The sequence below is a fragment of the Ascaphus truei genome, chromosome 6 (assembly GCF_040206685.1).
Source record: "Ascaphus truei isolate aAscTru1 chromosome 6, aAscTru1.hap1, whole genome shotgun sequence".
In the NCBI taxonomy this organism is placed as follows: domain Eukaryota; kingdom Metazoa; phylum Chordata; class Amphibia; order Anura; family Ascaphidae; genus Ascaphus; species Ascaphus truei.
The window spans coordinates 2820613-2844630 of NC_134488.1; the positions used below are offsets into that span (position 1 = coordinate 2820613).

Here is a 24018-nt window from a genome sequence, read left to right on the forward strand (position 1 = left end):
GACACATGGAGGCGGTCGGTTGAGCAGAGAGGAGTAAGCTGCTGAGAGATTTCCTGATATAAGGTCTGATTAGAAAAGTAGATGAATTGTGAATTGTCTGTCCCCTGCATAGAAAAGGGCAACTGCCATATACACTGTCTGCTAAAGAGAAACTGTTTTTGTCTGTCTGCTGAAGAAAAGCCATTTTCCTTTTGTTGCTGATGAAAAGCTATTTTTGTTTTGTGTACTGTATATTTTGCAAGGCTAAATAAATAAGCCTTGTCAAGAAACCCGCGTGTGTAGTTGCATGTACCCTGCAACACCACTCAATGCACATCTTGCCACATGTATGTGCACTTGGAGCAGCTGTTACAAGGAGCATACCGCTGTGGGAAGTGTGAGCGGGTGTTCTCTTTAGAATCAGAGATCGCTGATCTGAAGAGGCAACTTTCAATATTGAGGGACATTGGAAATCTTGAAAGGGGTTTAGAGCTCTCTGAGCAGGCCCTTGCTTCGACTAGTGGTGCAGATGGTGGCGCTGTTAGTGAGGAGCAGGTAGGTAGCTGGGTAACAGTTAGAAGGGGAAGCAGGGGCAATAGGGAGAGGCAGATCATTTCTGAGCTGACTCAACCCAATACATTTGCCATATTGAGTGAAGATATTTGGAGTTTCGGGGCAACAATGGCAAGGCTGGGGGAGACTGATTCCTTTAGCAGCCAGGGGAATAGTTCCTCCAGCACAGAGCGGACTCAGGATGCTGAGATACCAAGAAAGATTGTGTTGGTAGGGGACTCCATTATTAGGTAGGTAGATAGGGCAATCTGTTGCCATGACGCATGAACCGAACAGTTTGTTGTCTCCGGGGTGCTCAGGTTCGGCACATTGCGGATCGGGTAGACAGATTGTTGGGGGGGGGGGGCTGGGATTGACCCGGTGGTACACGTTGGCACCAATGACAAAGTTAGAGATCAGGGAGGTTAATGCATGGCTAAGAAAGTGGTGCAGGAAGGAGGGGTTTGGGTTTTTAGAGCACTGGGAATCCTTTACTGAGAGGTGCCATCTATATTCTAGCGATGGATTGCACCTCAATGAAGAGGGATCTTCGGTGCTAGGGGGAGAATGCTCAAAAGGTTGGAGGAGATTTTAAACTAGGAAGGAGGGGGGAGGGGGATGAAACAGATAATGAACTAAATGGAATAGAGGAGGATACAAGGTGGGATGGAGGTAGAATGGGGGCAAGTGCGAGTTTGACAAGCAGTGAGACGCCCATAGTAAATACAGATAATACTAGAAAACTTCTATAGACTAAACCAAGGAAGGAGCAGATAAGATAATAGTACAGGCTGGGAAAAAACTTAAATGCATGCTTGCTAATGCAAGAAACCTGACAGATAAAATGGGGGAGCTTGAATTAATAGCTGCAAGGGGGCAGTATGATATCATATGCATTACTGAAACATGGTGGGATGAAACTCATGACTGGACAGTTAATTTAGAGGGTTATTCCCCTTTTCGGAAGGATCAAACAAATAGAACGGGAGGTGGAGAATGTTTTATATGTTAAACCGGATCTAAAACCTATTATAAGGGATGATGTCTATGAAGCGAATGATGAAAATGTAGAGACTTTGTGGATAGAAATTAGCAGTGGAGTTAAAAGTATAAAGAAAATGTTTGTGAGAATATGCTATAACCACCAAAGGCATCAAAACTGGGTCATGTTTGCATTATGGGGGATTTTAATTATCCAGACATAGACTGGGGCAATCAGATTAGCGTTACAACAAAAGGAAACAGGTTTTTGGTGCTTAAAGACAATTATATGACCCAAATTATTGAGGAACCAACCAGGAGAGGGGCAGTTCTGGATTTGGTCATATCAAACAAGGTAGAAGTAATAACAAATATTCAAGTCCTGGAACATTGTGTGCTCATTTGCATGTAATTTCCCAGAAGCAGTGGAAGTGCTGTGTGCTGGGAGATAATGGTGAAAGGCGGGGTTGCAGACCTGCCTAAGACATGCAAATGAGCATATAGTTATATTTCCATTTGCTATGTGCTTTGCTGTGGAGAGTTTTTGTCACTTTTTTTACTCACCATAACGTAACTAAGTATGGTAAACCTCATCCTCTTGCTTCATCTTTGCATAGCCAGTGTAACAACCCCACACTGATGAGACCCATTAAGGTCGAAACAGCTGTCTGTGGGTGGGTTTACTGGCTATGCATCTTAACCCTGGCTGTGCTTAAAGCTGTTACCATGCAGCAAGCTTAAGCCTATAGGGAACCATGTTTTAAATGGTTTTGAAGCAAAAAGTGGCACTGTTTGCTCATTTGCATGTAATCCCAGAATCCTTTGCGGCAGTGGAAGTGCTGCTGTGGGCTGGGAGATAATGGTGAAAGGTGGGGTTGCAGACCTGCCTAAAACATGCAAATGAGCATACAGTTATATTTTCATTATATATATAACTGAAAATCTTGGTTGTGAGTGTTTGTAGACAATTTGATTGGTATGTCGGTCTGCCCGCCCTCCCACGGCTCTCATTGGCCGGTGTATCTCGTTCCCCCCCCCCCCCCCACCCTCCTCCCCACACGGCTCTCATTGGCCGGTGCACTCTAACCCAGGTATCCTTAACCTGCTGCTGCTGACTGAGGTGAGGAAATGCTCCCTGGTGGTGCCGGTTGCTGCTGGGGGGGGCCTTAACTGAGACATGTGATTATTTGCCCCCCAGCTCCATTTTGTCCACCCCCCAGCTCCGGTTTGCCCCCCCCCCAGCTCCGGTTTGCCCCCCCCCCAGCTCCGGTTTGCCCCCCCCCCCAGCTCCGGTTTGCCCCCCCCCAGCTCCGGTTTGCCCCCCCGCTCCGGTTTGCGCCAAACCCCCCCCCCAGCTCCGTTTTGCCCCCCCCCCCCCAGCTCCGTTTTTGACCCTCCCCCCAGCTCCATTTTTGACCCTCCCCCAGCTCCGTTTTTGACCCTCCCCCCCGCCCCTGCCTTCCCCCCCCCCCGCCCCTGCCTTTCCCCCCCCCCGCCCCTGCCTTTCCCCCCCCCCCCCGCCCCTGCCTTTCCCCCCCCCCCCCCGCCCCTGCCTTTCCCCCCCCCCCGCCCCTGCCTTCCCCCCCCCGCCCCTGCCTTTCCCCCCCCCCCGCCCCTGCCTTTCCCCCCCCCCGCCCCTGCCTTTCCCCTGCCTTTCCCGCTTTCCCGCCCCTGCCTTCCTGCCCCTGCCTTCCCCCTCCACCCCTGCTTCCCCCCCTTCCTTTTACGCCCCTGCCTTTTATCCCCTGCCTTCCCCCCCACACCCGCCTTCCCCCCCAATGTCTGCCTCCCCCCCAACCTCTGCCTTTCACCCGCCGCCCACCCTTCTGCCTCTGCCTTTCACCCGCCACCCGCCCTCCCGCCTCTGCTTTTTACCCGCCGCCCGCCCTCCCGCCTTTGCCTTTCATCCACCCTCCGCCTGCACTCACGCCGCCTCCCGCCTCTGTCTTTCACCCACTCGCCGCCTCACATCCCTGCGCTCCACAGCTTCCACCCACACTCAACAGACACCTGCCGCCTCTCACCCACCCACCACACTCGATACACACCTGCCGCCTTTCACCCACCCGACACACACCTGCCGCCTCCCGCCCCTACTCACCGACATCACTGACCAGCCGCTGCCCGCACTCACCATACACCCGCCGCCTCACCCGCTCACACTCACTACCCACTCACAGCCAGCACTCACTAAATACTGAACACTCACCCGCTGCCTCAAACCCGCTCACACCCTAGCGGGACCCCCACCCACAGCCAGCACTTACTACCCACCCGCCCACCCATACTGAACACTCACAGACGCTCACACCCTAGCGGACACACACCTCACATTTTTACATCACTTATGTCACCAAAATATACATTGTACTGTGGTGTGTTTACAATAAACCATTTTTAAACAACATCGTATTAGATTTTCTTCCATGTTTCTTTTCAACATCATTATACAACCTTTCCACCAAATAGTCAACCTATTGTTCCCCTATTTATAAATAATACTACCTATTACGGATTTACATCCCGGCAACGCCGGGTATATCAGCTAGTGTGTGTGTGTGTGTGTGTGTGTGTGTGTGTGTGTGTGTGTGTGTGTGTGTGTGTGTGTGTGTGTGTGTGTGTGTGTGTGTGTGTGTGTGTGTGTGTGTGTGTGTGTGTGTGTGTGTGTGTGTGTGTAGAGCAGCTGTGTTGTGTGTGTGTGTAGAGCTGCTGTGTGTGTGTGTGTGTGTGTGTGTGTGTGTGTGTGTGTGTGTGTGTGTGTGTGTGTGTGTGTGTGTGTGTGTGTGTGTATATGCAGAAAACAAGAAGAAAAAATAGGCGCACTCCTAGTGTGATAAAGTATAAAACAGTATTTATGGGCTTTTAAAATATAATTAGCGCACTCACAAACAGAGTAAAAATAATAGCATTTATGAGATATACTCAATCTCCTTGAAGCTGTGAAGGGCCTGTCCCGTTGGTGCCACCTCTGGTGTGTCCGTTGGTTCAGCAAGGTGCACTGGAGCCACCGCAGCCAGATGATGTAATAATCAGCAACACGGTCAGAGACTCCCTCCAGATACACCTCCCACAGCTCTCACTGTTCACCAGCAGGCAACTGCAAAACCGGAAGCGACAGCAGTCCCAAGCAAAATAGCAACAGCTCCAAGGTACTCTCTCCGTTCGTGCAGTAATGTCAGCCACAAATTCGCCTCTTTGGGAAACGCCCTACGCGTTTCGTCACTAAGGACTTCGTCAGGGATTGAATTCAATGGTCAAAAGGGGTGTCCTTTATATCACCTTTACTGTTGTGATTGGCCAGTCCGGATGGTGGGCGGGTACTTTCAATTTCACAAATTTAACCCTGTTTCATTGCTGGACAATCTTGTAGTATCCACGAAACGCGGTGAAGCAGAGCACAGCTTGGTAAGGACTTCACAGGATTCCAGTAATGTGGTTAAAAAAACTTCTTTATTGAGGCATCATGGAGCCTTATCAAGCTGTGCTCTGCTTCACCGCGTTTCGTGGATACTACAAGATTGACTCATCATTGCGGATGCACGCCCATTAGAAGAGAACGGGACAAGTCTATGTGAGTTATTGCACTTTACCATTTATTGGGAGGTGTTTTCCAAGGTGTCTACAGGCGTTTATAGACATTGTCCTCATTGGTAGTCCAGTGGTGGTGCTTATATATCCCCATTTACTGCACTCACCAGGACATTATATATATGTCTATCTCTCACGCTCACCTATATATACCATAATACTCACCTACATATGACTATACCCTTATGATCGTTCTTCTACAATCAAGAAACTGTGAATAATTATATGATTGCTACCGACTGTCATTGGAACACTATTACTGAACTTTGTTCGTGTACCCTGCATCATTGCTGGACAACATTATACATGACAATCATAAAGCACTAGAGCCTATTTTTAAGCAGTTTAAACATATTCCTACTAACAAATGAAAGCAAATAGCTAGATGAATGAACAACATACAAATAATAAATCTTAAAAGGACAGAGATTAAATATTGGATACATCCAAAAATAACCTATATATAGAAGTAAAAGAATAACACATTAAATAAGCACAGAAAAATCTCATTGGAGCAACACACAAGCATAATAAAAATCATAAGAGAAATGCATGACCTGTGAATAAAAAAAAAAGGGGGGGGGGTAAATAAAATGAAAAAACGGAGGGAAAAGAGGGGGGAAGGGAGGTGGGAAATGGAACAGGGAATGGAAAAAGGGGTAGAGGGTGAAGGAAAAAGGGGAGGGGGAAGAGAAATATGGAGAGGAAGGAATAACAATAAAATACATAATATAGGGGATAAAATAACATTTTTAGCCTACAGCACCTGGTATTCCCAGGCGGTCTCCCATCCAAGTACTAACCAGGCCCGACCCTGCTTAGCTTCTGAGATTAGACAAGATCGGGCACATTCAGGGTGGTGTGGCCGCAGGCAAATTATATACCAAATAATATATCATTAATAACCATTAGAATAATTATAGACTGGAGAAAGCAGAATCAAAGACAGAAAAAACCTCAGGACCGATGGGGGCCACAACTCCCCAAAAACGTACAAAAACCTTTGTGTCAAAGTATGTGTAATCATAGGCATAGACCTAATGTGTCTATACTATTAATTAATAATAATGATATTAATAATAAATGAACTTTCCACCTGTTATGTCTCTGTGGGCCAAAGGAGCACCTATAGTAAAACCAACCAAACTGAGATGAGACAACTATCAATGAGGGGACAGGAAAACCCATCCAAACCAGACCTCAGAGACGTACCTCAAAACACGTTGGTACCATAACACTAAACAACAGTGCTAACATCAATACGATCATTCAATCCACACGGATGTAATGTACCTAGTACATACATCCAATATGTCTCACGCGTACATACACTACCGACACACTTTATTAAAGTGTGGCCGGTACCGCAAGCCGGGAGATTTCCCGGCTTGCTAGTGGCCGCCCCTCGGCGTGCCGCGCGGTCACGCGTCTTCGGGAGCGTGCGCCCCCTGCACGCGCGTCCAGGGGCTCCCCGAGGGAGCTCTGGTGTCCCGCGATCGCGGGACAGCGGCAGGGGGTTCCGGGGGACCCGGCGGACCCGGCAGCGGTAGGGAGAGCGCCCCGATCGGAGGGCGCTCTTCCGCTGCTTCGGCGAGCGCCCGTCACTCTCGGGCGCGCGCCAGGCTACTGCTGCGGCCAAGAACGGGCAAATGCTCGAATAAACTTGGCCGCAGCAGTAATTTCTTAAATCTATCACCTCCCAATATACTGTAGTAGAAGGAATGGATTCAATACCCATAACTGACAAACTACATGGATTTTTATTATGTTTACTAATGTAGTGTCGTGATAAACTGTGCATGGTAAACCCACGTATGACATTTCTCCTATGTTCTAGGAACCGTGTGCCTAAAGTTCTTGATGTTCTATAATATATTGGAGACCACATTCACATGATATAAGATATATCACAAATGTACTTAGGCAATCGATGTAAACATTAACCTTATAAGTTATACCATTTGAAAATGATGTAAATGCATCTTTTTTATTTATGTGTCTACAGGTAATGCAACGATTCCTATCACATGAAAAATTGCCCTTATCTCTCATTTTGGTATTTTTATTTCTGTTTTCATTACAAAAGTTGGTAGTAGAATCCTTCAGCCTACTGGGGGCAATGATGGTCTTTAGAGATCTTGCTTTTTTTAAAATTACGGGTACATGAACAGGCATCAGAGGCCAAATAATCCGATCACTTAGAATAATTCCCCAATGTTTCTTAAACACATTTTTTATACTGTAAGCTGAATGATTGTACTGAGTAATAAATGTGGGAGTGGACTGATAACTTATTTTCGCATTTTTTCACAACATAGTTTTTGTCTTGGAATTCATCAGTAGGTCAACCCGATCTGATGTTTCAGCATCCTTAAATGCTTGTTCAACTATTTGCATATTATAGCCTTTCTCCTGGAATTTATCCATCAAGAAATTACCTTGATGTTTAAAGTCCAGGTCCCTCATGCAATTGCGCCGTACTCTGTAGAACTGGCTCTTAGGCACATTATCGAGCCATTTCTTGTAGTGATTACTACTATATTGGAGAAAGCTGTTTCCTGACACTGGTTTAAAATGAGTTTTGCTTTGAATTGTCATATCACTCATATCAATAAACAAATCAAGATCTTGGAATGTAATCGCATTCTGGCTGATGATGTGTGTAAACTTAAGTCCCATCAAATTATCATTGAAAGAAGTAAGTATGTGATCTAATACGTGACTCTCCCCATCCCAAATAATAAGGATATCATCAATGAAGCGACCATAGAATACCAAGCCCGCCCCCAGCCGCGCGTTCCCCCAAACATGGAGGTCCTCCCACAACCCCATGAAGAGGTTGGCAAAACTGGAAGCAAACTTGGTACCCATGGCCGTTCCACACACCTGTAGATAAAATGTGTTGTCAAAAAGAAAATAGTTGTGACATAAAATAAATCTAATGCAGGATAGAATAAACTCACGTTGTGCCGGGTGTAGTGATGTGTCTTTAGTAAGAAAGTGTTCAATAGCCTTAACCCCCTTATCGTGATCTATAGAAGTATATAGTGAACTCACATCACACGTGGCCCAACAAAATGTGTCCTTCCAGGCAATGCTGGAGGTGGAATCAATGACATGCAAGGTGTCCCTAATGTATGATCTCAGTTGTACATATGGTTGTAAATAATAATCCACATACTGAGACACACTTGTAGTCATTGAACCCACCCCCGATATTATAGGCCTACCTGGAGGATTGACAATATCCTTGTGCAATTTTGGTAGGTGATAAAAAATTGGTGTTCTAGGGTGTTTAATAAACAGAAAATTCTGTTCTGCCTTAGTAATAATACCCTCACCCTGTGCTTTCTGAAGAACAGAGAAGTATTCCAACTGATATATTTTAACTGGATCATCAGCCAGGACTTGATACGATGAATTGTCCCGCAGGAGGCGGTCAGCCTCCAATAGGTAATCACCACGATCCTGCAGGACAATTGCACCCCCTTTGTCCGCCTGTCTCACAATAAGTTCAGAATTAGTCTTAATACTATTTAGTGCTTGTTCTTCCTCATTTGTGAAGTTCTTGTGAATATGTTTTGTAGTATTTTGACACAACTGCTCAAGGTCCTTCAAAACTAAAGTTTAGAAAGTATCAATGAAATTGCCTTTTGACTGATATGGAAAGTATAAAGATTAAGGTGTAAATGGTGAATGTTTGAACTCCAACAACAAACACCTATCCCTTTTTAAGGGCTGACTCACTTCTTGAACCCTGACGACTATGGCTAGAAGGCAAAATCCCTATTTCAATGACCGTATTACACTTTGTGATAGGCAATTAAAGGTTTACCTTCTTCAGCAGTCTCTTGGGATTGGGGAAAAGAGTCCATCTGTGGTTTTTGTAAGTTTCAGTGCAGTGTAAGTTTCAGTGGTGTGTATCACTTTAACTCTGCCTCTGCTGCATGAGAGGTTTTTTTTTTTTGTTTTTTTTTCAAGTTGTTTAGACTGTTTGTAGGCAAAAAGCATAACAAAAAAATTTCACATAAAAATCTCCGGTCCTTTTTAACTTCAAAGACACCTCTTATCCCACTTCTCACACCATATGTAGATGGAACGTTCACAGAGGTACACAATTAGGAGGCTTTTATAAGGTGAAATTATAATAAGGCTTTATTGTGCCTTTTCCTTTTTATCAGGAAAACATCCAAACAAGGGGGGGAACAAAGCTTCCATTCACTTGGGAGTATTTCTAGTGAAAACACTATGCAATTAATTCACATCTCCCTAGTCAAGCATTTCTCTCAGCCCCAAAACATATAGCATGAAAATAAGCAGATATAAGCAGTCTCTTAATAATGAAAGTCTTATCTGTTTATCAGCTGTAGAGTAAGCTTCTCTGCTCTCCTGGAACCGCACCCGTGCGTGCACAGAAAATATCAGCGTCCAGGTTTAAAAGTCTTATTTGGTTCTTGGAGGGAAAATCTTCTCAGTTCCTGGTTCAGCTCCCTTCACTCAGGGTTTGTCAGCTTCCGGTTTAGTAGTTTTCCCTGTGTCTTGAAATCAGCTCTGATGTGTTTTCTGACAGAGCTCAAGACATGTGATGCCTCCAAAGGTCAGCTCAAAAGTGAGCTAAGGAGTCACTTCCTGTCTCAAAGGCAGGCTTTTGTAAGCAATCTAAATCAGGCAGGTGATGTTTAGTAATTAACTACCACACTGCTAGATTAAAGGCACATTACTGAACAGGGATAAGTCCCCTGTTACACCGGCCTTGATATTAATGAAGGCGGTTGGGTAGGCCATAATGCACGAAGTACCTTTCCGATAGAATCTTCGCCACCGTAATGACCTTCTGGTCTATGGTCGGGAAAACTTGTGTATATCGGGTGTAATGGTCTGTGATGACCAGCACGTTACAGATACCTCGGGCATCAGGTTCGATGCACACTAAGTCCATGGGACCTGAGCTCTTTAGATGGGCCATTGGTGTGGCTGGGCTAGGCAGCGTCTTGCAATGAATACACCGTGAGCACCTTCCACAGTGTCGTTCCACCGACTCGCGCATTTTTGGCCAGAAGAAACGATCACTGACTAGTCCGAAAGTCTCTTCCATACCGAGATGTCCATGCTCATCGTGAAAGGCTTTCAGGACCATATATTGTTGGTTCCTGTGGAGAATGAGTTGTCGTCTATCCGGGTGGTTGTGGTATTGCCCCACACGATGGAGTAGCCCATTGTCGATTTCGAATTTGTCGGCCTCTCGCATGAGAATGGCGAACATGTTGCTAGGAGCACGTTTCAGAATCACAGGCTTGTTTCTCTGGACAGCTTGACAGATGATGCCAGCTATGGGGTCCCGGATCTGATATTGAACCATATCCCTCCACGCTATGATTAGAGTGCCCTGAACATCTTTTCGTTATATATATATATATACTGTATGTATATGTATATGTATATATATATATATATATATATATATATATATACTGCTGCGGCCGAGTTTATTCGAGCATTTGCCCGTTCTCGGCCGCAGCAGTAACCTGGCGCGCGCCGGGATGTGCCGGGCGCGCGCCGAAGACACGGAGGAGCGCCCTCCGATCGGGGCTTTCTCCCTCCCGCTGCCGGGTCCGCCGGGTCCCCCGGAACCCCCTGCCGCCGTCCCCCACATCGCGGGACACCAGGGCTCCCTCGGGGAGCCCTGGACGCGCGTGCAGGGGGCGCAGGCACCCGATGACGTGTGACCGCGCAGCTAGCCGCACTCAAATAAAATGTGCCGCCTCTGTATATATAAAAACACAAAAAAAACAGGCGCACTCATAGCGTAAAAAAGTATAACAATGAGTTTATGGAATGAAGGATTTAAAAATGCACACTCACAAACATAGCTGAATATAAAGCATTTTTGAGTAAAAACTCATCCCGTCAGACGCAGGAGCCCGGTATGCAGGATTTCGTAGTAGTGTCCCTGGTAAGTCCTGCTGCGGTAGCCCCTCTGTGTCCTTGCAGGGACTGAAATCCACGAGGGACGCTGCCTTTCACTTGCTCCGGCGTCCTGCATACCGGGTTCCTGCGTCTGACGGGCTGAGTTTTTACTCAAAAATGCTTTATATTCAGCTATGTTTGTGAGTGTGCATTTTTAAATCCTTCATTCCATAAACTCATTGTACATTGATTTTTATTCACACTGATACACACACACTCTCTTACATCACTTGCTTTCAGGAACCTTTTGACACCTCTAGCCATAAAACACATCCACACCGGGGGAAGGACCAGCACAGATAACATTCCAATAGACACTATTGTTAAGTACAGGCATACCCCGGTTTAAGGACACTCACTTTAAGTACACGCGCGAGTAAGTACATCTCGCTCAATAGGAAACGGCAGCTCACGCATGCGCCTGTTAGCACGTCCTGAACAGCAACACCGACTCCCTACCTGTACTGAAGCTGTGCGCAAGCAGGGAGACTATAGAGCCCATTACAAATGCGTTATTATAACAGTTATGCACGTATATGATGATTGCAGTACAGTACATGCATCGATAAGTGGAAAAAGGTAGTGCTTCACTTTAAGTACATTTTCGCTTTACATACATGGTCCGGTCCCATTGCGTACGTTAATGCGGGGTATGCCTGTATACCTTTTGCTTTCTTAATTCATTGTAACATCGCCGGAAGAAGAGATCAGTGTATCTCGAAAGCTCGCACAGATAAAAGCATTTCGTTAGCCACAGAACGGTGTCATCTATTTATTTTTTGATTATTGAAGCTTGGCTAACACGGTACTGATACCTCTACATGTATATGTGTGTGTGTATATATATATATATATATATATATATATATATATATATACACATATATATATATATATATATATATATATATATTTATACAGTGGTCGACAAATCACCAAAAAATCTACTTAATCCACTCGCCTGCGGCGTGCAAATGTATAGGTTTGTCGAACACTGTATATATATATATATATATATATATATATATATATATATATATATATATATATATATATATATCTATATGTGTGTGTGTATATATATATATATATGTGTATATATATATATATATATATATATATATATATATATATATATATATATATATATATATATATAAAACAAATTGGAGTAGCACCTTAGGAAGCTTGATAAGGATAAATCTGCTGTGTAAATCAGATAGAGTTAACAAGGCTATTGACCAAAGAATCCCCAAAAGGGCGAATTTGTGATAAAAACAACTGAAATCTATAGCAAAAATAAAAAATATGAAACATAAAAAATAAAATAAAAACCAGATGTCAGTTGAAATTCCAAAAAATGTACTTAGTCCACTGGAGTTTTGCTGCCCATATATAAGGATCACCAAATCCCAAGGATATCTGCAGAAAACAAGAAGAAAAAACAGGCGCACTCCTAGTGTGATAAAGTATAAAACCGTATTTATGGGATTGTAAAATATAAAAAGCGCACTCACAAACAGAGTAAAAATAATAGCATTGATGAGATATACTCAATCGCCTTGAAGCTGTGAAGGGAATGTATCAGCCTGTCCCATTGGTGCCACCTCTGGTGTATCCGTTGGTTCAGCAAGGTGCACTGGAGCCACCGCAGCCAGATGATGTAATAATCAGCAACACGGTCATAGACTCCCTCCAGATACACCTCCCACAGCTCTCACTGCTCACCAGCAGGCAACTGCAAAACCGGAAGCGACAGCAGTCCCAAGCAAAATAGCAACAGCTCCAAGGTACTCTCTCCGTTCGTGCAGTAATGTCAGCCACAAACTCGCCTCTTTGGGAAACGCCCTATGCGTTTCGTCACTAAGGACTTCAAAGCACGGCATGGGAATCAGATGCAAAGCCAGAGAAACCATTCACAGACATGTTTCAACCTTAATGGGTATCATCAGTGGGAAGTTGGTTGTACTGCTGGCTTTGCAATTTTCACTTGAAAATTTCTCTGAGAATTGCACGGTCTGACCTTTGGGTGAATTTCCTGGGACGTCCACTCCTGGGAAGATTGGCAACTGCCTTTAATGTTTTCCACTTTTGAATAATCTTTCTCACTGTAGAATGATGGACTTTAAATTGTGTGGAAATTGCCTTATAGCCCTTCCCAGATTGATGGGCAGCAACAATTGCTTCTCTAAAATCATTGCTGATGTCTTTCCTCCTTTGCATTGTGTTAACACACACCTGAATGCTCCATACCAGCAAACTGCTAAAACTTTGGCTTTTATAGAGGTGGTCACACTTGCTGATGATCAATTAATCAAGGGCATTTGATTAGCATCACCTGTTTGCTACTTAACATCTTAATTCCTATGGAAGCAGTAAGGGTGTACTTAGTTTTTCACACATAGCTTCTCCATTTTGGCTTTATTTTTGTTAAATAAATCATATGAATCCAGGACAGGAAGGGAGCAGGATCATCAGGAACACCCAGAAAAAAACATACAATAACAAATCATAGTGTAGTACTTCAGGACAATTATGGGTCAAAATTCAGGAAAAAACTTGGCTCTTACGGATCGCCTACTTACAAGAAGCAGGATAAAATACAGCGTTTTTGTATGTAAAGTTGATTAATATATTCCTCCGCCTAAGATAGCAGCATACAGCAGTCATTGATGATTGTAAGCTGGATAGTGTGATCGCCGGGGCTTTCGCTCTCACAAACCAGCAACCGCATTCATACATTCTCTCTGTATGAATGCGGTTGCTGGTTTGTGAGAGCGAAAGCCCCGGCGATCACACTATCCAGCTTACAATCATCAATGACTGCTGTATGCTGCTATCTTAGGTGGAGGAATATATTAATCAACTTTACATACAAAAACGCTGTATTTTATCCTGCTTCTTGTAAGTAGGCGATCCGTAAGAGCCAAGTTTTTTCCTGAATTCTGACCCATAATTGTCCTGAAGTACTACACTATGATTTGTTATTGTATGTTTTTTTCTGGGTGTTCCTGATGATCCTGCTCCCTTCCTGTCCTGGATTCATACGTTTTGTGAGGGAATCAGTGTATATTCCCTGGAAGGTTGAGAGTTTCTTTCAGTTACACAATATATTATTTTATATTATTTAAATATCACTATCACTGTGTTTTAGCGCCACACTGAATCACTGGGTTTCACACTGTTAAATAAATCATGACACAGTGTAATATGTCATGTGTTGTTGTTCATCTGAGGTTGTATTTATCTAATTTTTAGACCTGCTAAGGAACAGATGATTGTTATTATGTCCTGATATGTAAAACCTTAGAATTCAAAGTGGGTGTACTGTTGCGGCAGCTTTTATTCTAACAAATCACCGTTTTTTCCCTGGCTTGTTCCTGGAATGCGACGCTGTTCACCCGGAGCATGCCGCGTTCGTTTTGCTTCCCAGCCACGGGTCATGCCCGGCTGACGCGCGGTTGATGCGTTTATTGATAATGGTTCAGGATTTAATAGGTTGCAATGCTTCGCGTGTCCGCCAGATGGCAGAAATTCATGAATTGTAATGCAGTATATATACAGTATATATACTGTATAACAACAACCCCTATAACCCCTAACATACACATACAGTACTGTACAGTATATGCACATCAATGATACCATAGGCCGGCGGGGGCGAGATGTGTTTGCAGCAGAGAGAGATCCGCTGCTCTCTCTGCGCAAACATCGGCACATTAGAAATTATTTAAAATACATTTTTATTCATAGTGTAGATGTGCAGGGGGTCTCCGGAGCTGAACCGCATTGGTTTCAGGTCCGGGGACCCCCTGGTTCCCGAGATACAGGCCCCTTTATGGGGTGCCGGTATCCCCTGCATTTAAAGGTCCCGATCACGTGACCGCGGAATGTAAACAAAGCAGAGGGATACCAGCACCCCATAAAGGGGCCTGTATCTCGGGAAGCAGGGGGTCCCCGGACCTAAAACCAAAGCGGGTCAGCTCCGGAGACCCTCTGCACATCTACAGTATGAATAAAACACATATATAAATAAACACTCATTCCTTACCTTTGCGGCTATGTGCTATGGTAACGAAGCAGCATGAATGTATTTTTAATAATATTGTACAGTGAGCAGGGGGTTCCCTGAGCCACAAATCAAAGCTCAGTGGACCCCCTGCTCCTGCACAATATTGTTAAAATACAGAAATGCTGCTTCATTACCATAGCTGATAGCCGCTAAGGCAATGAAGGGGTTAACCCACCGTGCCCGCTTTATTGTGGGTAGCGGGGGTGGGTGAAGGGGGTATTTGGCCCTTGGTGTGAGTTTAGGACTTGCGGGGGGGGGGGGGGGTTTGCGGGTGCACTTAACCCCTTCACGACAGTAGCAGTTAATACCGCTACGGTCATGAAGGGGTTAACCCCTCCCGCTACCCTCCCGCAAGCCCTAAACAACCACCGTTGGGGCTAATACCCCTTTCACCCACCCCCGCTACCCACAATAAAAAAAAATTCACACACAACAGCCCCACAATAAATAAATAAATCTAAATAAATACATGAATATAAATAAATATATATATATATATATATATATATATATAACAACAACCCCTATAACCCCTAACATACGCATACTGTATATGCACATCAATGATACTATAGGCATGAATGTATTTTTAATAATATTGTATAGTGAGCAGGGGGTTCCCTGAGCCACAAATCAAAGCTCAGGGGACCCCCTGCTCCTGCACAATATTATTAAAATACAGAAATGCTGCTTTATTACCATAGCTGATAGCCGCTAAGGCAATGAAGGGGTTAACCCACCGTGCCCGCTTTATTGTGGGTAGCGGGGGTGGGTGAAGGGGGTATTTGGCCCTTGGTGTGAGTTTAGGACTTGCGGGGGGGGGGGGTTGCGGGTGCACTTAACCCCTTCACGACAGTAGCAGTTAATACCGCTACGGTCATGAAGGGGTTAACCCCTCCCGCTACCCTCCCGCAAGCCCTAAACAACCACCGTTGGGGCTAATACCCCTTTCACCCACCCCCGCTACCCACAATAAAAAAAATTCACACACAGCAGCCCCACAATAAATAAATAAATCTAAATAAATACATGAATATAAATATATATATAAATATAACAACAACCCCTATAACCCCTAACATACGCATACTGTATATGCACATCAATGATACTATAGGCATGAATGTATTTTTAATAATATTGTACAGTGAACAGGGGGTTCCCTGAGCCACAAATCAAAGCTCAGGGGACCCCCTGCTCCTGCACAATATTATTAAAATACAGAAATGCTGCTTTATTACCATAGCTGATAGCCGCTAAGGCAATGAAGGGGTTAACCCACCGTGCCCGCTTTATTGTGGGTAGCGGGGGTGGGTGAAGGGGGTATTTGGCCCTTGGTGTGAGTTTAGGACTTGCGGGGGGGGGGGGTTGCGGGTGCACTTAACCCCTTCACGACAGTAGCAGTTAATACCGCTACGGTCATGAAGGGGTTAACCCCTCCCGCTACCCTCCCGCAAGCCCTAAACAACCACCGTTGGGGCTAATACCCCTTTCACCCACCCCCGCTACCCACAATAAAAAAAATTCACACACAGCAGCCCCACAATAAATAAATAAATCTAAATAAATACATGAATATAAATATATATATAAATATAACAACAACCCCTATAACCCCTAACATACGCATACTGTATATGCACATCAATGATACTATAGGCATGAATGTATTTTTAATAATATTGTACAGTGAACAGGGGGTTCCCTGAGCCACAAATCAAAGCTCAGGGGACCCCCTGCTCCTGCACAATATTATTAAAATACAGAAATGCTGCTTTATTACCATAGCTGATAGCCGCTAAGGCAATGAAGGGGTTAACCCACCGTGCCCGCTTTATTGTGGGTAGCGGGGGTGGGTGAAGGGGGTATTTGGCCCTTGGTGTGAGTTTAGGACTTGCGGGGGGGGGGGGGGTTGCGGGTGCACTTAACCCCTTCACGACAGTAGCAGTTAATACCGCTACGGTCATGAAGGGGTTAACCCCTCCCGCTACCCTCCCGCAAGCCCTAAACAACCACCGTTGGGGCTAATACCCCTTTCACCCACCCCCGCTACCCACAATAAAAAAAATTCATACACAGCAGCCCCACAATAAATAAATAAATCTAAATAAATACATGAATATAAATATATATATAAATATAACAACAACCCCTATAACCCCTAACATACGCATACTGTATATGCACATCAATGATACTATAGGCATGAATGTATTTTTAATAATATTGTACAGTGAGCAGGGGGTTCCCTGAGCCACAAATCAAAGCTCAGGGGACCCCCTGCTCCTGCCCAATATTATTAAAATACAGAAATGCTGCTTCATTACCATAGCTGATAGCCGCTAAGGCAATGAAGGCTTAAGGCAGAATAGCATGTTTATTGGGGACATTTGCCCCCAATAAACATTGCAATAAACAACATACAGTACACCCCGTGTATTTAAAATACATAAACAACAATAAATACATTAAATACATATTTTTAACATAACTGTTCCCTTTTGGTTATAACTCCACCTCCTTGACTGTAATCTGTGTATGGCCCCCTCCCCCTAATTTGTCTGTTAAATCTCCCTGCCTTGACTGTAATCTGTTTAAGGCCCCCTCCCCCTAATGTGTCTGTTAAATCTCCCTGCCTTGACTGTAATCTGTGTAAGGCCCCCTCCCCCTAATGTGTCTGTTAAATCTCCCTGCCTGTGTTCCTGTGAGTGCAGTTTATGTAAATGTGGGGAGGGGGAGGGGGATCCCGATGTCCATATAATGCAGCGCCTCACTGCCAATGGCCCACCCCATGAGGCCTAACCACCCTCACCCACTACCCACAAGGGAGGCATACCCACATACCGTTGCCCCCCCCATCCTGCCCATGGCCCCTCCGCTGCTGCAAAACAGACACAAAAATTAAAACATCCAAAGTAATGTCCCCTAACCCCTTAATCACCATAGCGGTTATTAACCGCTAGTCATTAAGGGGTTAACCCACCGTCACCCACCACTCGGGACGCCTACATACCCTCCCACACTAACCCCCCACCCCGTGAGGCCTAACCACCCTCACCCAGTACCCACAAGGGAGGCCTACCCACATACCGTTGGGGAAACCCCCCCCACCCCCAGTACCCACAATAAAAACAATACAGTGACCCACAATAAACATTATATTTATTAAATACATTACCCACCCCCTGTGCCCCCCCCATAAATACAAGATTTATCCTTTTACAAACAGGGTTCATAACGCAGCCCCACGCGAGTCCCCGGTGGGCTGGCGGGGCACCTGACAGACCTACAGGGTACCAGCAGCCCTTTTCAAACAGGTTCTGGAGGCCTGCTGGTGGGTCCCGCCAGCACCATGGCCCCCAGGTGGTCTCCTTGGGTCACCGTGGGCCATAATTGGGTCCCCACGGTAGGACCAAGGATGTCTGGGAGCCCCGGGTCAGACCCACAGGTGTCTGCGGGGCCTCGGGTGGTTCCCACGGGGGTCTGGGGAACTCACGAGTGGTCACTACGGGTCTGCGGTGCCCCCACAGAAGTGGGACCATAGCTTCATCCCCGCACCTATGGGTCGGCGGTGCCCCCACAGATGTGAGGCCACCGCTTCATCCATGCAGACTACGGGTCCGCGGTGCCCCCACAGATGTGAAGCCACCGCTTCATCCCCGCATGTGTCACCCGTGGAACCACCAGACTGATACCCGTGAGATACCCGAGGAGACCCGCAGGTGGTCTCCAGAGGTCCCACGCAGAACCACGGAACAAACGCTGAATGTAAAAAAAATAAACCTGGCCTATACATTCAATACATACACCCCCCCACCCCCCAACACCTACAGTACAATAATGTGCAAAATAACTATTATCCAGATATGGATAATAGATTAATTGCCCATTATTAAAAACATTAACTAGCGTATTCAAATAAATAAAGTACTACTGACCTCATCAATAAGAAGTCTCCGTCGCCAGCAACATCCTTGTCTTGCCCACAAAATACATAGCAAATACAAAGCCAATACATTGCAAGTACATTCAGATATCAATTAACCCCTTAAACACCTTATCGGATAATAACCGCAAAGGTAATTAAGGGGTTAAGCCACTGGCCCGATACCCACCCTTCACCCATGAATTTGTACAGTGGCTTCATCATGCAACTATATATATATATCTATATTATATATATATATATCTATATATATAGATATATATAGATATATATATATATAGATATATATATATATAGATATATATAATATATATACACACAGAGAGAGATATATATATATATATATATACAGTATATACACACACATGATGAACCAATATACAAATAAATGTAGAAGGGTTATCAAAACCATACTGTACTACAAATGTCACTTCTCCATACAGACACACTACATTAAAATGAATTTCCTTTAATAATCCTAACTGATCTTACAATCTAAATCATCAAATGCCAATGAAAAACCTCACATTCCAATCAATACATTGCATTTACATTGTATATATGATGCATAAAATCTATGCACCATATACATTCTGCAAATGAATGTTAACAATATCATTGCAAGCAAAATACAAATACCTCCAAACAAGTAAACTATTTTAACCAATCAAGTAAACAAAAATCAATTAGCATTCATTATTTACATCCCTAAACAATTGACAGTCCATACCGAACAATTAAACAATTAACTAATTAAAGCCTGGAGCAGAACAATTTAGCATGTGAAAAAATATAAGTACCAACCAGAATACAAAATTTAAAACCAAGGCTAACCCTGTCCACAAGCACACAATACAATACCAAGGATTACATCTATCTAATTGTAAAAAAAACATTATAAACACATTGAAGCATAGCAGCATAGCCAAATTAATCTAAAACACATCAAATCAAGCTTTTAAAATAACAACATTTCTTACCCTGTATGTATATATCTCTCTAGACATATATACATACATACATACAGTGGCAAGAACTGATATACCGCAAATAAATAAATACACATGTTAAAAAAAACTTTTAAAAAATTTACAAGCACAATTAAATACATTTCTTTAGTTCACTTACCATTACTTGGCCCAACCGACTCCCGTTGAACAGCTTACTCACGAACCAATCCACCAGGCACAGGAACCCATAAAATAATAAACCATAAAAAAATAAACATTAAACTAAAAATCCAAATCAATCCACAGGTCTTCTACTTGTAATCCATCTTCATCTGTATTCTTCTTTCTTCTATATTCTTCCTGGCGGGGTCTTCTTCCCGCCTTCGGCCACGCCCTGGTCTTCTTTCTTCATTGGAGGTCCTTCCTCCTCGGCGGCTGGCTTCAAAATGAGACGACATAGGCTTTTAAAGGCCTATGACGTCACATTTTCGTCATATGGTTCCCACGGCCCTGATTGGGCCGTGAAAACCATGTGTTTTGACCGATAAAAATAAAAATGATGACGTCACTTAAAGGCAATGAAAGCACAGCCAATCAGAATGGCTTTGCTTCAATTGCCTTTAAGATGACGTCATGAAAAGAAACATGGCCGTCCTCACATGGTACGGTAGCTAATCAGAAATTGGGAACTCCATCCCGTAGTGAGCACTCGTGAGTTCCCCAGACCCCCGTGGGAACCACCCGAGGCCCCGCAGACACCTGTGGGTCTGACCCGGGGCTCCCAGACATCCTTGGGCCTACCGTGGGGACCCAATTGTGGCCCACGGTAACCCAAGGAGACCACCTGGGGGCCATGGTACTGGCGGGACCCACCAGCAGGCCTCCAGAACCTGTTTGAAAAGGGCTGCTGGTACCCTGTAGGTCTGTCCAGGTGCCCCGCCAGCCCACCGGGGACTCGCGTGGGGCTGCGTTATGAACCCTGTTTGTAAAAAGATAAATCTTGTATTTATGGGGGGGCACAGGGGGTGGGTAATGTATTTAATAAATATAATGATGTTTATTGTGGGTCACTGTATTGTTTTTATTGTGGGTACTGGGGGAGGGGGGCGGTTTCCCCAACGGTATGTGGGTAGGCCTCCCTTGTGGGTAGTGTGTGAGGGTGGTTAGGCCTCACGGGGTGGGGGGTTAGTGTGGGAGGGTATGTAGGCGAGTGGTGGGTGAGGGTGGGTTAACCCCTTAATGACTGTAGCAGTTAATAACCGCTATGGTGATAAAGGGGTTAGGGGACATTACTTTGGATGTTTTAATTTTTGTGTCTATTTTGCAGCAGCGGAGGGGCGATGGAGGGGTGGGGGGATGCAAACGGTATGTGGGTAGGCCTCCCTTGTGGGTAGTGGGTGAGGGTGGTTAGGCCTCACAGGGTGGGCCATTGGCAGTGAGGCGCTGCATTATATGCACATCGGGATCCCACTCCCCACATTTACATAAACTGCACTCACAGGAACACAGGCAGGGAGATTTAACAGACACATTAGGGGGAGGGGGCCTTACACAGATTACACTCAAGGCAGGGAGATTTAACAGACACATTAGGGGGAGGGGGCCTTACACAGATTACAGTCAAGGAGGTGTTGTTATAACCAAAAGGGAACAGTTATGTTAAAAATATGCATTTAATGTATTTATTGTTGTTTATGTATTTTAAATACACGGGGTGTACTGTATGTTGTTTATTGCAATGTTTATTGGGGGCAAATGTCCCCAATAAACATGCTATTCTGCCTTAACCCTTCATTGCCTTAGCGGCTATCAGCTATGGTAATGAAGCAGCATTTCTGTATTTTAATAATATTGTGCAGGAGCAGGGGATCCCCTGAGCTTTGATTTGTGGCTCAGGGAACCCCCTGCTCACTGTACAATATTATTAAAAATGAATTCATGCTGCTTCGTTACCATAGCACATAGCCGCAAAGGTAAGGAATGAGTGTTTATTTATATATGTGTTTTATTCATACTGTAGATGTACAGAGAGTCTCCGGAGCTGACCCGCTTTGGTTTTAGGTCCGGGGACCCCCTGCTTCCCGAGATACAGGCCCATTTATGGGGTGCCGGTTTCCCTCTGCTTTGTTTACATTCCGCGGTCACGTGATCGGGACCTTTAAATGCAGAGGGATACCAGCACCCCATAAATGGGCCTGTATCTCGGGAAGCAGGGGGTCCCCGGATCTGAAACCAATGCGGTTCAGCTCCGGAGACCCCCTGCACATCTACACTATAAATAGAAATGTATTTTAAATAATTTTTAATGTGCCGATGTTTGCGCAGAGAGAGCAGCAGATCTCTCTGCTGCAAACACATCTCGCCAGGGGACGGCTTCAAAGACAACAGCTCGCAAACGCCCCCATTAGTTTTTACACAGCATTGCAGTATTGCAGACAGCGGGAATAAAATGCTTAAATCACAGCCGCGAAAATAACGCAATACACTCCGGGCGAAAACGACACAAACCGCACATAACCGGGATAATCTGAAATTCGCGGAGCTAGCCGAGTTAGAATAAAGTGTGTCGCCACTGTACTTTCTTTTTCACACAACTGTATGTACATAAACATCAGTGTCCAATATAAAGCCCCTTAGGCTCATTTTATTTCCAGCACTGCATTAGAGCTCTGTTATCAATCAACATGATGGGTAGTCACGTTGCAGGCCTGTTAAGGGTAAAATATTTGTGAGGTGTGTGTGTGTGTGTCCTTGATGTCTGTTATCTCTTTGCGCTTTGACAGCCCGAGAAGTATCTTTAGCAATCTGTCTCCTCTCTCTCTGCGTAGAGAAAATGTTTCTACTGCTGTCTCTAACTTTCTCTGTCTTTTTCTAGCAGTCTCATACAATCCTCTTCCGTCACTCGTGAGCGTCAGGCTGTCTTAAGCCCCTCTCACTGGCACCTTGGATGTCTCTCTGTCCCAGAATTGTAGTTGGACTCTCTCTGTCTTTCAAACTTACAGCCCGCTCCAACATTCCATCCAATCCCATATCTCTGGTTATGTGTTGCCAGGCAGAGTAAGGACAAAGTCTCCCTTTCCCCGTCACACAATGTCGTGGGTGGAGCAGACCAACTCTGCATTGTTCACATTATATGCACATTTGTAGCAGGGGCTACATTTGTATTTACAGTATTTTGATCTGTGGAAGGCAAACACAAATTCCAGTGAAACACTATCCAATTATGTCTCATAAGGGAAAACAAAATCTTTCCTGACTCCAATAATGGTAATCAGATTTTTCCCTGGATCAGAATCCTTCAATGTTTACTTATTTGGTATATCCCTGTTTACCTTTCCTTTGTATTGTATATTACTGTCTCTTGGTGAGAGAGAATCTGACGAATGAGGCAGATCCAAGTGTATGATGGCAGATAAAATGGCAGCATGGAGCTATAGACCTTGGCCCACACCCTGAATTATGGTGCATATATACTATCTTATTGTTTCTATCAAACAAGCAACTAAATCTAGAAGTATATGCTCTTGCCTTCCCTCTTGCAGCAAATCCCCAAAGCCAGAGGCTCTTAAAGAGAAGGGAAAGCAACCACGTGTCTGGGTGCCAGGAGCCTCCAACCCCAAAGTTCTGGATTACAGCGATACTACTACCAACGGGAGCCCCGAAGAAGTGCCTGTGAATGAGGACCTTGCAGCTCTGGTACACTGTTATTATTATTATTATTATTACTATCTTTTATTTGTTACATATTTACATATTAGATGAGGTTCAAAAAAGGCATACGTCCATCAAGATAAACCTATGCTAAATTTAGACGACAGATACTTTATCCTATAGTTGTACTTACAGTATTTTTATCCAGAGGAAGGCAAACAAAAACCCCCAGTTAAATATCATCCAATGATATCTCATAAGGGGATAAATAAAGTCCTTCCTTAGTCCAAATATTGGGATACAGAAAGAAAAGGGGACCACAGGTTGAGGGA

At 44.5% G+C, this 24018-nt stretch overlaps 1 protein-coding gene and 1 non-coding gene across 2 annotated transcripts in view; one reads left to right on the forward strand and one right to left on the reverse strand.

Moving 5' to 3' along the window:
- The window catches only part of SRPRA (SRP receptor subunit alpha), a 169989-nt gene that overhangs the window by 109700 nt on the left and 36271 nt on the right, over positions 1–24018 (forward strand). The window contains exon 6 of the mRNA XM_075603303.1: positions 23578–23731. Coding sequence (XP_075459418.1) covers positions 23578–23731 — 154 coding nt within the window. The remainder of the gene's footprint in view (positions 1–23577; positions 23732–24018) is intronic.
- LOC142498185 (5S ribosomal RNA) lies at positions 5855–5973 on the reverse strand. The gene has a single exon (XR_012802370.1). It is a non-coding gene; the product is annotated as a 5S ribosomal RNA (ribosomal RNA).